Genomic DNA, 15,454 nt, shown 5'->3' with positions numbered 1-15,454 from the left:
TCAGGTTCTTCTGCAAATTTCAATAGTAAAGAAAAGAATTACTAATTACTAACTTATTTAATTCATGAATATTAAAAAATTTCAATCGCTATTTCAACAAATTCCAATCCGATACACTATAGTTAATTTACTGTATTAACGTATGAATGATTTTCAGGTTCTATTAAAAAAGGAAGGAATCAATACTTAATAAATGTACAAAATACATTTATTTTAAGATATCATAAAAATAGAAGCTTAAAGGCTAAATTTATGAACACTCTATATACACCCGACACTTCAGATTAGCAACTGAAGATAGTTTTCGACAAATATAAATCTCTTATAATACATCAAATTCAACATTTTTACAGATGTATATGTATCATACATTTCACACGTTGTCAAAACTTCACCAACACGGTAACAAGTCAGCTCACACTGTCCTCTTGAAAAATTGTTCATAATATACAAATAAATGTAACAAAGTTCACAATATCTTCATTCACATCTTACGATAACCTACTTTTCATCTTTTCAAATTTATTCTTGTCAATTTTTAGCATTTTTAATAAGTCGTTCTTTTTGAAATTGTCGCTTGGCGGTTTTCTCGTCAAGTGACGTTGTGAATTCACGGAATAAAATACTCAGGCTTGGATACATCAAAGGTAACAGCGACAGTTCCGACATCTTCACTTTCATGAAGTCATAAGCGATACCAACTCGGCTCAAGTCGGTACCTTGCTTTGGCAATAGTGGCATCTTGCTGTATCGTTGCGAGAAATGCGTGAGTATGGTAAACTCCGCATTAGATTTGACTCCAACATTTACCGCTTGGGAAATAGTTGAATGATGCTTCTGCGCTGCATCGGTCTCTAGACCATCTTCCATCGTTGCTTCGTGAATAAGCAAAAAACTGTTTTTTGCTAGTTTTACAAAACTGTCACATGGAATTGTGTCACCACTGGAAATGAAAATAATAAATTAATTTGATTTGCTCTATTATAAATATTTGACTATTAAGACTTATTTGTTACCTATAAGAAATTTTGCGCTCGTCTTTTAATGTTAACGCGACACCATAGGCATATGGACAGTGTTTAACGAAAGCTGTGTTGATATTAGATATTTCCAGGCGTTCGTACATTTCTTTTGCTATTGTAAATGGCAAAATATTTTGGCCCAACAGTAAGTCCCTGTTTGAAATTAGTTTGAAATTTTTGCAAATCGATTCAAATCTATGGTCATACAAATTTAGATAATCCTCAATTTGTTCTGGAGCTATCAGATATAATTTATCGTCAGTAACACGCTCTCTTTGCTTCAAAAGTCCAATGAAACCTAAATGATGATCAGCATGCAAATGGGATACATAAATAGCCTAAAAATAAAATTTATTATTGTAAATAGAACTTTCAAATCTCTACGTATAATTTGAAGAATTACTTACGTTCAAATTTTTTAAAATGTGATCGGCTTGTTCCTCACCAAAAAATCTGACCAATTGGCCGGCCGTACCTTCACCGCAGTCCAACAAAATGTTATTGTTTTCTGATATTTGTAAAAGTATGCTGCTTGTATTTCTGATTTTGTTTGGAATAGAACAGCCCGTACCTAAGAAGACTATTTTCGGATATTCTTCAACAGTTCCTAAAGATTTAATTCTATTATTTGTTTCTGTTTGTAAATCAGCAATAGCATCACACAATCCGTCAATGCTCAATGCCTCTTGAACGTATTCTCTTGGATTTAATTTAACTTCAGTATTGTCAAAGCCTTTGTGCGGACGTAATTGGATTCCATTTAGAGTTTTACAGTGTCGTATTTTTAATTTATTTTCATTCTAGAATTCATATTTAAATATATAATTTGTTAGCAAGTACGTAATTTCGATGAATTAGTAATATCAAAACTTACTCCTAGTTGATTTTCCTCTACTTGAATTTCATTTTCGACGTTGTTTAGTTCAGAAAAGTAAGTTTTATTCTCAAAAAATGGAAATATTTCACCATTAATCAAATGAAGTTGATGTTGCATTTTGTGAATAGATTCACTTCCATTGCATTTGCTCTCTTCATTTATTATGAGATGTTCGGTGCTTTCACCAAATTTGTGCATCCATTCCTTGTATCTTGGATCATTCAATATGGCTGCTGGCGTAAAGTGCACTATATAACTGGCAATTTTTTCTTTATTTTCAGCTGTGTTTTTCTGATAATTCAAGAAAATTGGATTATTAACAATAACATCTATCCAATCTTCATTAGGACACTCCATAACTTAAACAGTAAAAATAAATTAATATTTACATGAATTATTACATTTCTAATCTATCAATTACTTTTATAAATTTTTTAGTGCTTACCAATGAATAAAGGTCCTGGTTCTGCTGGATTGACAACATCTACACTTCTAACAACTGTTCCATTAGGAAGTGTGACATCTTTACCATCTTTGAGTTTTCCCATATCTGGACCAGATTTAATACCAGCATCGACACATTTAACAAGATTCAAAGATCCTGCTTTGGGATGAATTTTACAAATATAAACCATCATAGTATTGATTCTATTCATAATCAAAGGAATTCCTTTTCTTGTTACTGGTGCTGGACTACCAGGTGTACGAGGTCTTTTACCATTTTGATTAGGCTTATCACTGTAAAAATTAATTTTATCTGCATCACATGAAATAAACGAAATGCTATCGTCTTCTTTTGATTCTTCTGTTGATTTTTTTGAAATTATATTTTTTATTGTATGATATTCAACTGTCATTACATGGTCCTTATAAGTCCTTGAGGTATCTACTGCTTCAACATTTAATTGATTGATGTTGACAAAGTTATCAATTGCCTCCATTAATTCATTTGTTCCTTCTGGACCATGCAAACAAATTTTTGGTACACCTGTATCTTGTATTGTTAGAAGAGCTCCTGGAATTCCACCCATATTGTCCCACGAAGCTTTTGTCACAAAAATATGCTCAATTTTTGAAAGTTTACAATGATGTTCAGTCGCCAATCTTTGTGTGCCTTCTCCGCAATTAAATAAATAATTTGTGTGATCTGTATTAAGCAAGACAGATCTTGAATCAGCTGGCGACCCATTGCCAATTACCTGTAATTTTTTCATTTATTAATGAATGGAATCTTACTATTTCTTTTTGTTTCTATCAAAAACTAGATATATATTAGTATGTATATTATCAGCAACTTTGGAACGAAATCAGTTAAAATACATATTAAATATAAACCTAAGTTATAAAAAAGTAGGTATAGATAGACAAAAATTTGGAAATATTTTACTTATCAAAGTATTACCACATTATTCAAACATAGTTTTCATTAAAAAAATTACAGCTACTAGTAAAAATCTTAATTTACCTGGAGCGATATCATAGATGGAGCATATTTAGTAGATTTTAATTTCTGTTTCCGTCGTTGCATTTGCAAATCTTGCAAATATGCATTATCTTTAGGCATCATTGGGGGTCGCAAGGGAGTGTGCTTAATTTTGTAACTACGAATTAGAATCGCAGCTCTATAGAACGATTTTAAAGAAGCTTGTAAGGTGATGAAAATCATTCGCGTAACTTACTTTATTATTTGTTCTCTAATTAACAGAAATTTATTATTGTTTGAACACTAAATTTTAACTACTGTATGTAGTTGTATAGTGATTTAGAACTAGAGCAAACTAACCTCAAATCTTATGAATGCTTTGTATATAATACAGGAATTGAAGAAATCTTTGTTATCGACTTACTAATTCGAATCTGCTTTATCATTTGAGGAGTACTAAATTTGAATTGTTAAAAAATTTTAAATGTGTTAAAATTACAAATTTGAATACGTAATGGTTACAAGAATAAATTAATAAGGGACTTCTTACTTTCATTAATTTTTTGTAATGGGAGTGAAAAGAAACATAGTTATGTTACAATCATTAATTAAAAAGAAACATTTTAATCAAAATTGCATACATTATAATGGAATAACTTCGTATAATAGCTGGAAATATGATATACGATAAGAAAGAACAAGGTAAACTCAACCCATCAGCTACCCACGCTCAAAGTCTTTGAAAGTAAATCTTCTTGGTGCGCTTCAAGATTCCACTTGGATAACGCTAATTAGATTCGCCAGCGTTAATGTCTTGATTAAAGTTGGATCGAATCGAAGAGAATGGTTTCCTCGAGAGTTATTTCCTGTCTGATTGCGAAATGAGAAATTCGTTTGGGGATCATTTTTCTGAGCATTGTTATAATCTATCGTGTCTTAGAGTTGATTACCAAGGCGGAAAATTCGATCACTAATATAACTCATTCTATCTTTTTGTGATCCATAGTCATACGTCACTTTTATTGCATGGAAATCTTTATTTCTTGCGCTAACGTTTTCTGCTCTTTAAAATTATACATACACATACGCACACCGATACAATTTTCAAATCAGAAATAATAATGTAAGTTGATGCTTCTAGCAGAAAATCGAATTATAATAGTTAATGTTAGTAAAAAAATGTGAGTGTTGACGCGCTTCGCGTCCTTGATAAAAAAAAGACACGAAAAGCGGGTCGAAGAGTTCAAATGAAAGGTGAATCAGGGGGAAAAAAAGGGTTGCTTTGTCAAACGAAACAAGGATCAGAAGAAATTAAGACTGTTTGTTTGTAGAGCTGTCACAGAAAAGTCATTAGTTTCACGAAACTTCGCAATTTCTTCTTCCGTTTTTGCTCTTGTGTCACGTATAATTTGCGAAATTTCACATCGTTTTTCCGCAAAGACGCCATAATCATTGACGTCTCCCTGCTTTTATTTGCTTTCATTTCACAATTATGTATGCGTTTTGTGGTTTGTCAACATATCAAGCGCATCGTGCATTGGTTAAAAACGCCGAATTGACTGTTCGCGAGGCTGTAATCATTAAAAAAAAAACAAGTACTTTCCCAAAATAAGGAGAGAAAAAAAAAAGAAAAAGAAAGTCGAAAAAAAACGCGTGGACGTAGCACGGAGCGATTGGCGGACGGTTCGTTCGGAAAAGAAAAAAGCTCGAAAAGGTGCGCTTTTTAAGCAAGTAGCGCCGTCTATAGTTCGGCCGGTCCATATACCACCTACGCCGGGTGGAACTTCAATCCTCTCTCCCTCGTTCCCAGCTGCACAAGCTTTTGAATGAGGGGGTCGCGTCTGCCCACGCAATCAATAGCAAAAGAGTAGAGAGAGAGAGAGAGAGAGAGAGCGAGCGAGCTTTCGGAGAAGGCCCGTCGCCGCCGCCGACGAGTCGCGAGTTGAATGGGGGAGAGAGCGAGAGAGCGAGAGAGCGAGAGAGCGAGAGAGCGAGAGAGAGAGAGAGAGAGAGAGAGAGAGAGAGAGAGAAAGGCGGCTCGGAGTATTGATCGCGAGTTCTCGCGCGCACTTTGCCGGCCTCCCCCACCGAGTCCGCGCGTGTGCGTGTCCGTGTCTGTGCCAGCTCCATCGACCCGCCCAGCTGTATTGCCGTTCATTCATAAATCTTCGCCTTTTCACTCACTCGCGCACGCACGCTGCGCTCCCCTCTTTCCATCCTTCGTTCTCATTCAGATGCGAATGTGCAGCTCTCGCCCGAACGTCTCGAGGAAGCGCGTCCACGCGGTCCCCTCTCGCGCGGGGATCGGATCTCTTTGAGCTTTCTTTTTCCTTCTCGCCGCGGATTCACCTGCGCAGTGGAATGGCCAACGCGCGCCATCGCCGGAGCCAATAAAGCATGTGTCACGGCCGAGCTTATCTCGCTCGATTGGTGGTGACGCAAGCCAAGCGCGGCTCTGCAGCGGGCATAGCTCGCGAGACCGCGTGTGCGGCAGCTTCATTTGGGGGAAGACGAGGCAAAGACACGGCGGAACCCCTTTATCTTGGCGCTCCGCTATCGAAGTGAGCTCAACGCTGTAAAATAGCCGTGCGTAAGTGGACGTCAGTCCGCGCGTCAGCGCGAGAACTGCGGCGAAACGGCCGCTGTTTGCTCCCCGCCCCGCTGGAGATTCGCCTGAGCGCGCGGCAACTAATGTATTCATCGATTGCTCGCTCCGGTCACAGGCTCTCCACCGACGTCTCGCTCGCGGCGTTTGTCGTCGTCCCAGGAACGCCGGCCGATCTCGAGAATGCAGAAAAACTCGCCAAAGAGAACGGCGCATCTCGGAAGGAATCCGACCGGAAGATACTCCGAAACGAGCGTTTAACGATCGTTACGGCGAGCGTCGCCGGGAATACCCGGCCTGACATTTTTCCAGTCCGATCCTCTGAGCTTCATTTCCGACGATTTCTAATTGCGCTCCCCAACTTCGTCCCGGGCAGCCGTTCGCGGGCATTGTTCGCGCTTTCACGAATCGACGTCGCCGTTGTCAAAACGTCTCGCAGACGAGCCGAGAGATTAGTCGCCCGCGTAAATAGTGCGTGACGACAAGCGCGAAGGGAGCGATGGGAAGGAAGGAGGGGGGCACACACCCACGCCCGCGAAACAAAAAAATACGATGATGTAGCTATCCGAGTTTTAAAGTGTTACTGCTTTCACGGAACAAGCCCTAATGGTGGTCCCAAGCGTCAAAGTAACTACTCGAATAATCGAATCGATGCTCGCGCACATGCTGCCGAGTTTCCTCGATAAAGTGGAATACGAGTGCCTCGCTGTTTTTTCTTTTTTTCTTCTCTCATTTCTCCGACGCGTACGTGCTTGCAATAATGCATCCACGCGTTCGATCGCTATCGTAACAAGTCGTTTGTACGTACGGTTATCGACATATATTATGGAAGCTAATCAGTTTCAATTACTTTCTTGATTATCCCTTTCGAAATGGCGAGTCGTCGTCCGCCAAAATCATCGATCCACTCTTTCGCTTGGATTTTGAAAAAGCGTGGGAGGAGCGCGTTCCCAAAGCTCTCTAATTCGTCGCGTGTAAAACTGTAAATGAAGCGTCGTTGGACCGAGAGAAAATTTGAATGGAGAAATGAATGAAATCACGGCATTTGGCGTAGAAAATGCCGCCACGCGTACGTATAGAAGCACCAAATTGTACGCTCTAACGAAAACATCGTTTGCCGCACGCAGTACGGTTAAATCAGCAGCGAAGCGGCAAAGCAAATCGACTCAGCTAAAAAAGAGTTTGCCAGCGAGTCGTCGAGGCTCTCGCGATTTGCATGAAACGCATTCTCGAACCGACTTTCCATCGTCGGCGCTAATACCGAGAAATTAGAGAAATCCGTTGATTCGCGCGAGAGCGACTCGCTGCCGACGACCGTGTGGATTTGCGAGCTTGCGAATATGTTCCGATTGCCTCTCGGAAGCCCGGTGCACGAGTCACACTTTATTGACTAAGCTCAAATTTGAAATCGAATTTCCTTGCGATATTTCAACGATTTTTTAAATGATTATAATAATTCAGTGATTTTATCCGCAAATGGATTATTCCAAAAGTATATAATTGAGAAAGCATCTCTCGGGTACCAGATGTTATCGTCTTTTGCTGGGGGGAAAAAATTGTTTGGCGAATATATTAAACGGCCTTATTAGGGTTTTTTTTTTTATCGGGGGTAGCCCCGAACCATAACTTTTAATCTAGCTCGATATTATTTTAATTTGAGTCGGATAAATGTGAATATTTAACGTCCGAACGTAGATAATTTCGCAATCAAGCGAGATGGCGTGAAAAAGAAGAGAGATTTAAAAATTGATCGTTTGGCGTAGAACTCGGTGCATTGTCTACGATCACAATATAGGATTAACGCCGCCATTGATCTTTTGGAATTACGAGCGGGACGTTGGCTCCCGGAAAAAGGCTCGGGCTGCAACTTAAATTCAACGGGATCGTAACTTCTGAGCGCGCTATCTCGAAAACGACGTACTGAAATGGCACTCGTGCCGATAACCGAGGCGAATGTGCTCCGTTTCAATTTAAAAACAGAGCGTTTCTCTTTCCCGCGAAAAATGCCTATATCCCCCGATCGCGAGAGGAAGTATCGAGAAATTTCAAAATTGACATCCTCGCGAGTCGCCCGGAGTCGTTCTTGTCGCGTTGCATTTCCAAAATGGATCTCGCTCGATCGATCGCGGACTCTACGGCAAGATGAGCGCGGGCTTGCCTATCGCGCGATGCCTTTCGTGAAAAAATTGTATTTCGCACGGGCGAGTCGCTCGATCTCCGCGAGGGCTTTTAGCTCGTGCGCGGCGCGGCCATCGATCATACGGCGGCGCGCAAGCTCGTCAATTGCCACGGTCGAGTCGCGTCGTCTAGCAGGCATCGCTTGATCATTACATATTGGCCGAGGCGGGCGCAGAGGCGGACCGCGGCTAGACGCGTCCAATATTACCCTCGACCGCTGCGTTATCGTTGTCGTCGACTGACAGCTTGTCCGGGCGATCGGACCTGTATCGGTGGGGCAGTCGCTTCGTGTTTCGGCCGACGATCTCGCGCGAATCGAAGTCGACGCGCCCGGCCGCGCTTTCGAACCGACGATCGAACGCGGCCCAGTCGAGGAGGACGCCTCGATCGGCCCACGAACCGCGTCCTTGAGCAGCTGTCCGTTCGGCCGCGTCGACGTGCGCAACGTCCGGATGCCGAGTGTGACGACGACGCGCTCCGCCCTGACGTCCCGCCACTCGGTAGGAGGACGACCTATCGAGCGATATTGGATTAGCCGCATTCCCTTTTCTCCTCTCCCGCGTATCAACTTGCTCTTTCGTTGTTAGATCTATTTATCGGCTACCTTGCGGCCCGAAGGTTCCGTCATCGAGACTTGGCGCGCGGGCGCTCGTGGTGTTTACGCTCTAGGCCCCTTCCCCTTCCCGTTGGCGATCGCGGGACGAACACGATCGCAGGGAGCCGCCGAGAGCAAAGCCATAATCCGTCGCGTCGTCGCGAACGCGATCAGGCAAAAGTGCCGAGGCAGCGAGCCGAGGGCGTAATTCTGTAATTCTAATCGCGACGTGTTTCCGCGACAGATGCGTCCCTCGGCGACGAGACACACCTCTCGGCGCTCCGTCGACGTGGCAACAGTCTTACGTTCATTCGAGACGGCGCATCTCGTGGGCAGCTTGCAGCCGGCAGATCGCTGGTAATAAACGTCGAGACGCGGTTCCTCCTCTTTGCCATCCCGCGGAGCTAATCAGCGCGTCCGCGAGGGCTGATCGAGGCGAGCGCATTACTCGGCCGTTAAAGCCGCGGCTAATTAAACCTCCGTCGGGGCGGACGGTTGAAGGAGAGAAATTAATAAGGGACGCTCGCCGAGAGAGCACGTTGCCGCGACTCGTCAAAGTCCGCGCCCGCGAGGACAGGCGAACAATTGCGACGCGGACGTCGCTCCAGTCGAGGAGAGCGCCGCAACGGATGTGGCTCGGAATAGAGCAGTTTGGCCGCGAAGCTCGAGGAGCGAAAAAAAACGCGCGCGCGTGCAGGAACATACGGCAGGAGGTGAGCTTTTTCCTTTTCCGGTCGTCACTGTGCGTAACCAACGACGTCGACAACGCGAGACACACGACAGCGGACTCGCGCTTGCCGATCCGCTGCTCGCGGCGTCGCGCGCTCCGCTTAACTCTGTGGCACAATGGCCGTGCCGCGGCTATGCGCGCGCGGACCAATTTATCGTCGTCCAAGCCCGAGCCAATCATCTCTATTTTCGCGGCGCCCCTTCGTCGCTACCGCGCGTTGCGCAACTGCGCTGTCGTCGACCTAGACGCGGGCGCTCTCCTTCTCTCTCGGAGCCACACATTCGGGTTAAGCGCCAGCTGCACAATCGAATTTACGTAACATTGGCCCGCCGTGATGACAATCGTACAGCTCCCCCTCCCCTCGTCAAAAGTATCGTCCGTGACGACTTGATTTGAGATCGGTACGAGCGACTCTCTCTCTCTCTCTCTCTCTCTCTCGAACGGGGAACGAACCGGGCTGCTGCTCTTCGACGTCCCCCGACTGCGAGTAGATAGCTCGAACTACGACCGCTCACGCTTCGCGGATTTCGCAGATGAAAAAGTCAGTAGTCCAACTCTTGCGTACCATTTGGTCGTGTATGCTCGCGCCTGCAGTCCGGCCTGGGTGGCTAGAGAGAGAGAGGAGAAACAATGACCATCGGCAGCGCGTGAAAACTTCGAATTTGTTTTACGAACGTCTTATACGTGCGAACGAACTTACGCCAATGGTCGTTTCGGATCGCAAATATATTCCAACTATGGAGGAGCGAAGTCGACCGTTCGTCGTTCTCGGCATACGGCATCGGTGGGGGACCGCGCGAGGGCAGCCATGGAGCGATAGAAGCGCACGCCTAGCCTCGAACGCAAATATCATAAAAAAAAAAAAATAGAAGGAAAATTGTGAAAAATCGCTAAACGGAACTGCCACGTAACGCAATATACTCGGCAGTATTTTCTCGAAATCCAAAACAAAGGGAAGAGTAGGCGAGAGAAGGAAGCTTCGCTATCGGCATTTTCCAATTACTTTGAAACTCTTTGCACACGCGAGCTGCGCAGCAAGCGGCGGCGGACAGGAAGAGTCCGCTTATACCTCGCACTCGCGGCTCTATTTGCCGGCAGCGACGTAGCGCGCCGGAAATTCGCGTTCAATTTCCAGGCGAGCGCTCAGCAAGAACAGATGCCCCGCGCGATAGTCGCGTTCCTTCTCCTCGACTCCTCGCTCGCTCTTTCTCGCCTCGCCTCGCGTCCGCGAGTGCAGCGCGAGCCCGCGGATCGAATTTTCGCCTCGATCGGCGCGTCTTTCTCCGCGCTCGCCCCGAGCCGTGCTCCTCGCAATGGGAACGTCGAAATTTAATCGAGATCCGATCGACCCGAACGCTTCATTATCGCGAGGCCACAGCGAGCTTCGGCGCTGTATTTCAAAATTAAATAACGCTCATTCAGGTTTCATTCGCGTCGTTATCTCGCCCCGCAGAACTGCCATTCCTTCTTTCGTTTATAAATCCAATAAGTTTCACCGTCGATATCGCGCGTCGGCTCTCGCTTCCCCCGGACATATATCTATATATCATCGAGGAAATTGAAAAAAAAAAAATAGTAATAAATAACATGAAAATCGCATTACGAATCAATCGACGCACATGTCTCCGAGGAGGAGACGGTCGCCTCGTCAAAATTAACAAGGCGTTCGACGGCTGACGCAAATAGCCCGAGGCGACGCAGATTCTTTCCTCTCCTTTCGTTCTCGTTCGCGCGGATGAGTGGCTTTGTCGAGTCGCGCGCGAGAAACTTGTGCCATTGTCAAGCGCGGGATCGCGCGCGCTTCCGGCCTCTCGTCGCATTGTCGTGCAGCAACGAGCCCCGCAACGCCGCCAAATAGCATCGTTGCTCGCGACCGTTTCTCTCGTCGGAGATCGGACGGACGATTGTTTCTGCCATCTCGATTGAGTCGCCCTTTCTACTTGTTTTTTTGTTCCCTTTTGGATAAAAATATCGAAGGTCACGGCGCTGCCGCGCGACGTACGCGAGAATGGACGGCCCTCGCGGCGACGTAAAAATCGAAAACGCGGTCGTGCGCGCGCGCACGTAGGCTGCGACCCAGCGGGCGATCGTAAATCACTCGACGCGGTCGAGCTCTTGCAATCGATGGCTTTCGGGGCACAAAGGAAATTTCCACAAACAAATTTCACACGAGAGCGGGGAGGGGGAAGACCGGAGTCCGGCCATTTGTTACGCTTCTTTCTTCTTCTTCTTTTTCACTGGTAAGCGGCTTTCTCGGTTCCAGCAAGCCTCCACTTCCCCTCGGCGTCGTTGCTCGTTCGGCCGGTCGAACGTCACGACGACGCGGTGTCGATCGAGCGAGAGGGAGAGAGAGAGAGAGAGAGAGAGAGAGAGAGAGAGAGAGAGAGGCTAATTCGCACGGGTCAATGCACCGATTGATTTCGCGAGCCGTGGCGGCAATTTGTCGCGCGAGTGCCCGCAATTTCATCTACGGCCGACAGCGACTGTTATACGTCTAATGAATCGAACGCGCTCCACTGAGCGCCTCGTCTGCGTCGAGATAACGGACGACGCCGCAAGTGCCAAATTGGCATTGCAGACAATTACAGCGCGATATTGAAATCCGCACGGGCGCATTTTGCGTCGTTCCTTGGTTCGAACCCCAGAACCCATCAGCCAGGTCGCGCCAGGCGGGAACGTTAAAAGTCGCGCGAAATTTGGTGGCGCGCGCTCGGATGAATTTTCGGCGATCGTGGCGGTCGATTCGTCCGCGGAACTGGCGAGCTGCGTCAAGCTTACCTTGTTTGCCGCGAGTACACGCGGGCGTGTGTAGCTAAAGTGAACCTTGATTATTACATTGAACAGAGCAATATAAAAATAAGCGGAGTGCTGCTTATAACAGAGTACTCGTATTATATGCACCGCATAGGGAATTTTGTTTGTCTGCCTACTGGATGCTTTTGGTGGCGAAATACATTCTCCTGGTCAAATTAGTATGGTACTTCGGTAACCTGCAGGCTAGAATTTCCGTCACGTCCGGTATGACTGATTGAAAAAATGTTGATTAACCTCTGGCAAAGTCTGACTCGCGATCCGTGACATCAACTTTTCTATTAACTTCTAATAGATAACTTCGATTGCTAGAGGATTTTCTCCGAGTCGAGCTATACTCGATCATGTAAAAATGTTGACTGCGCGTAATATGGCCAGTTTGAATGATAAGTATCACATGCGCCGTCGCTAGATTTTTTCTTTAATGCTATACGCGAGTCCTCTTCGAACTTCTTCACAAGGAAAGTCCATTTTTCCAAAAAAATTCGTAAAAACTGATTCATAATCTCGTGTTATACGCAAACATATATGAAGAACTTTTAAAAAACTATAAGCACACATTCACGCGAAGATACTTACTTGCTACTCCTGAAGTCTTGGCTATCGCGTTGAATTTCTTTTTTCTTAAATGAGATTTCTTCTTGTTGTTCTGTTGCCATGATTTTTCCGTGAAATCCATATGAATAAAAAATTGTAGAAAAATCTCACGGATATATTACCCGAATGACTTGCCTTGAGCTAAAAGGCAAGTAATGTTAATATATAAACGACACTAATAAGTAACGGCAAGGAATATTGGTAATAGTGAGCACTAGCTGATATAACGCTACGCGAGCGCGATATACGGGCTCGTCTTGAGTTCCATGGAGTACCGGCGATAACCCAGGGAACTTCGAGGTACGCTCGAAAGGCCCCGGTCCCATAGGTACGTAGACGGATGCGGACGGATACGGACGCGAATCGCAACTCTAGTAACATCACTAAAAATATCTAGTTCGATTATTTAGTACCAACACTACCGGTAGTGAGTAAAAGTGACTGTTGTTTAAAACTGTAGCGCCGAACGTACCACATTTAATGTTCAAATGTCTATGTAAATGTGCTAATGTAAAAAAAGTTTTTGGGATGATTAATACATATCATTTATATATATTTTCTTCTTCTTTTCATATATTCAAGTACTTCCATAAAATGAAGGCCTAATTCCACTAATTGTAGTTGAAAGTCTATCAATTCTCTATCGTTTGCCATCTTATAGACTGCAATAATGTAAGGGTTAGATAGGAGTTCCTTAAATGTGGTACGTTCGGCGCTACAGTTTTAAACAACAGTCACTTTTGCTCACTACCGGTAGTGTTGGTACTAAATAATCGAACTAGATATTTTTAGTGATGTTACTAGAGTTGCGATTCGCGTCCGTATTCGTCAGCATCCGTCTACGTACCTATGGGACCGGAGCCAAAAAGTCTCGAGCGTAGCCTCGAGAACGAGGACTAAAGATTGTCGAGGCGATTAGAGCGCCTCCGCGATTTTCCCCCAGCTATAGATCAGAAATCTAATCTCTCGATACCGACCGATTCGTCGAGAATGCGCGCTATGTAAAGTCGGTACGGTAAATTTACGTAACAACCACATTCTTTATGCGGTGCAAGCGCGTACTCTCTGTTACTTTATATTGCTTTGGAAAGATATTGCTCTGTTCAATGTAATAATTAAGGTTCACTTTAGCTACGAAATTAGGACTCTTTAATTCTTGTTTTGCCTTCACGAGCAAAGATAAGTATCAATCCGTACATACGACTATCGGAACGGAAACAACTGAGCCATTTGAATTTTAAAAACAAAAGCTTGCACGATCGTTTTGAAAACCATACCAAGTAGTATATCGATTATGTCCAATAGCTTTCGCGGCTATTATCGGCTCTGAATACGTTTCCGTTGAATGAATTTTGTTGTTAAACAATCTACAACGTGAGACTGTCAAGACTTTGGCAACCCTAGACATCCTGTCACCGTGAGCACAGAGAGTCGTTCGTTCTCTCGTTCGCTCGTAACACGGGACGTGCACGCTTGGCCAAGTTCCGGACACGTGCGCGCCGAGTCGACGCTCGTACGTTTCGGCGGATCGATTTCCCTTGTCGTAGGCCACGTACGTGCATGCGTTCTATGTTCCATACCTCCGAGCCATAGCTACAGCGAAATCGAATTAACCGGGCTGAGATTGCTCGTGTGGCGTAGCTCGATGATACGTTGGGATGCGGCCACGCGGATGCTGGATCTATCGGCAGTAGCGCGATTGAATTTCAGTCGCGCCACCTTTGGCGCTCCGACCGCTCCCTTTGTCCATTCGCTTATATGCGCACCTATGAGACAGTGAATAATTCTCAACGCCGTCAATTGACACTTTCTTGCGCAAACGCTGCTTCCTCGAAAATGGCAATTGCGCTCGGACAAATAATAGCATTCACGGAAGTGTAGACATCTATGCGCAAACGGCGCTCTGATAGACGTCTTTTATCATATTCAATGGCCTAATTAATCATGGACTACTTAGCAAAGGATGAACGAAACTTACGCAATGACGTTAACTAACGCTTGGCGAACATAATTTCAAGCTTCAAATACGCCAAATAGCTCGACTATAACGCGCAGCTGCCACGCGATCCCTACTTAAAACTGCTTGCCGGCGGTCGCGACGGATTTAGTGCGGAAGCCGCTTCGCGCGGGTGTCGACGTGGGACCCTGGCCGCGCGAACGAGCTTGCAATCGTAGCGCGATCGCCCTTCGTTTGAGTCGCGCGCAAACGGCTGATCGAGCGCACGGGACTGGTGCGCTCCCGATCGCGGCGGATCGACGGCGCCGCGACTAGCGCCCAACCGACGGAATGACAAACGCAGGCCGGCCGTATGTGCCAAGCGAGTCGGCTGCGGAGCAGTCCCGGCGGCGGGCGACCGGCTTTGGCGAGCGCCAAGTGCGACTCGTTGCGAGTCGCTCTTGATTGATTTCCGACGGCAGAGTGCTTTCGGAATAACAGCTCGGCGCGACGCGCTCCGCTGTTATCGCCTTCGCTCCGACGAGCTGCCGCCGCCGCCGCCGCCGCCGCCGCGATCGATGCACTTCGATCGCCCGGGTTGTCACCAAGTTCGAGCCGAATCAATTATCGTAATCGCTCGCAATCTCAAGGATGCTGCGCTCGGGGAAGAGAATAAAGTG

At 45.5% G+C, this 15,454-nt stretch overlaps 1 protein-coding gene across 1 annotated transcript; it reads right to left on the bottom strand.

The window, feature by feature from the left end:
- Nucleotides 1–110: 110 nt before the first annotated feature.
- Nucleotides 111–3,642, bottom strand: LOC131664502 (ribonuclease Z, mitochondrial). The gene is made up of 6 exons (XM_058935653.1): nt 3,365–3,642; nt 2,345–3,098; nt 1,897–2,258; nt 1,430–1,822; nt 1,017–1,360; nt 111–943 (listed from the first exon to the last, which is right to left on the bottom strand). Exons 1-6 carry the CDS (start codon nt 3,563–3,565, stop codon nt 532–534), a joined length of 2,466 nt encoding a protein of 821 aa, XP_058791636.1. The 5' UTR covers nt 3,566–3,642; the 3' UTR covers nt 111–531.
- Between the last annotated feature and the right edge of the window lie 11,812 nt (nt 3,643–15,454).

The sequence above is a fragment of the Phymastichus coffea genome, unplaced genomic scaffold (assembly GCF_024137745.1).
Source record: "Phymastichus coffea isolate CEN01 unplaced genomic scaffold, Cenicafe_Pcof_1.1 PCOF00044, whole genome shotgun sequence".
Lineage (NCBI taxonomy): Eukaryota > Metazoa > Arthropoda > Insecta > Hymenoptera > Eulophidae > Phymastichus > Phymastichus coffea.
The sequence above is the reverse complement of the archived record's forward strand: the minus strand, read 5'-3'. Positions and strand labels throughout refer to the sequence as shown.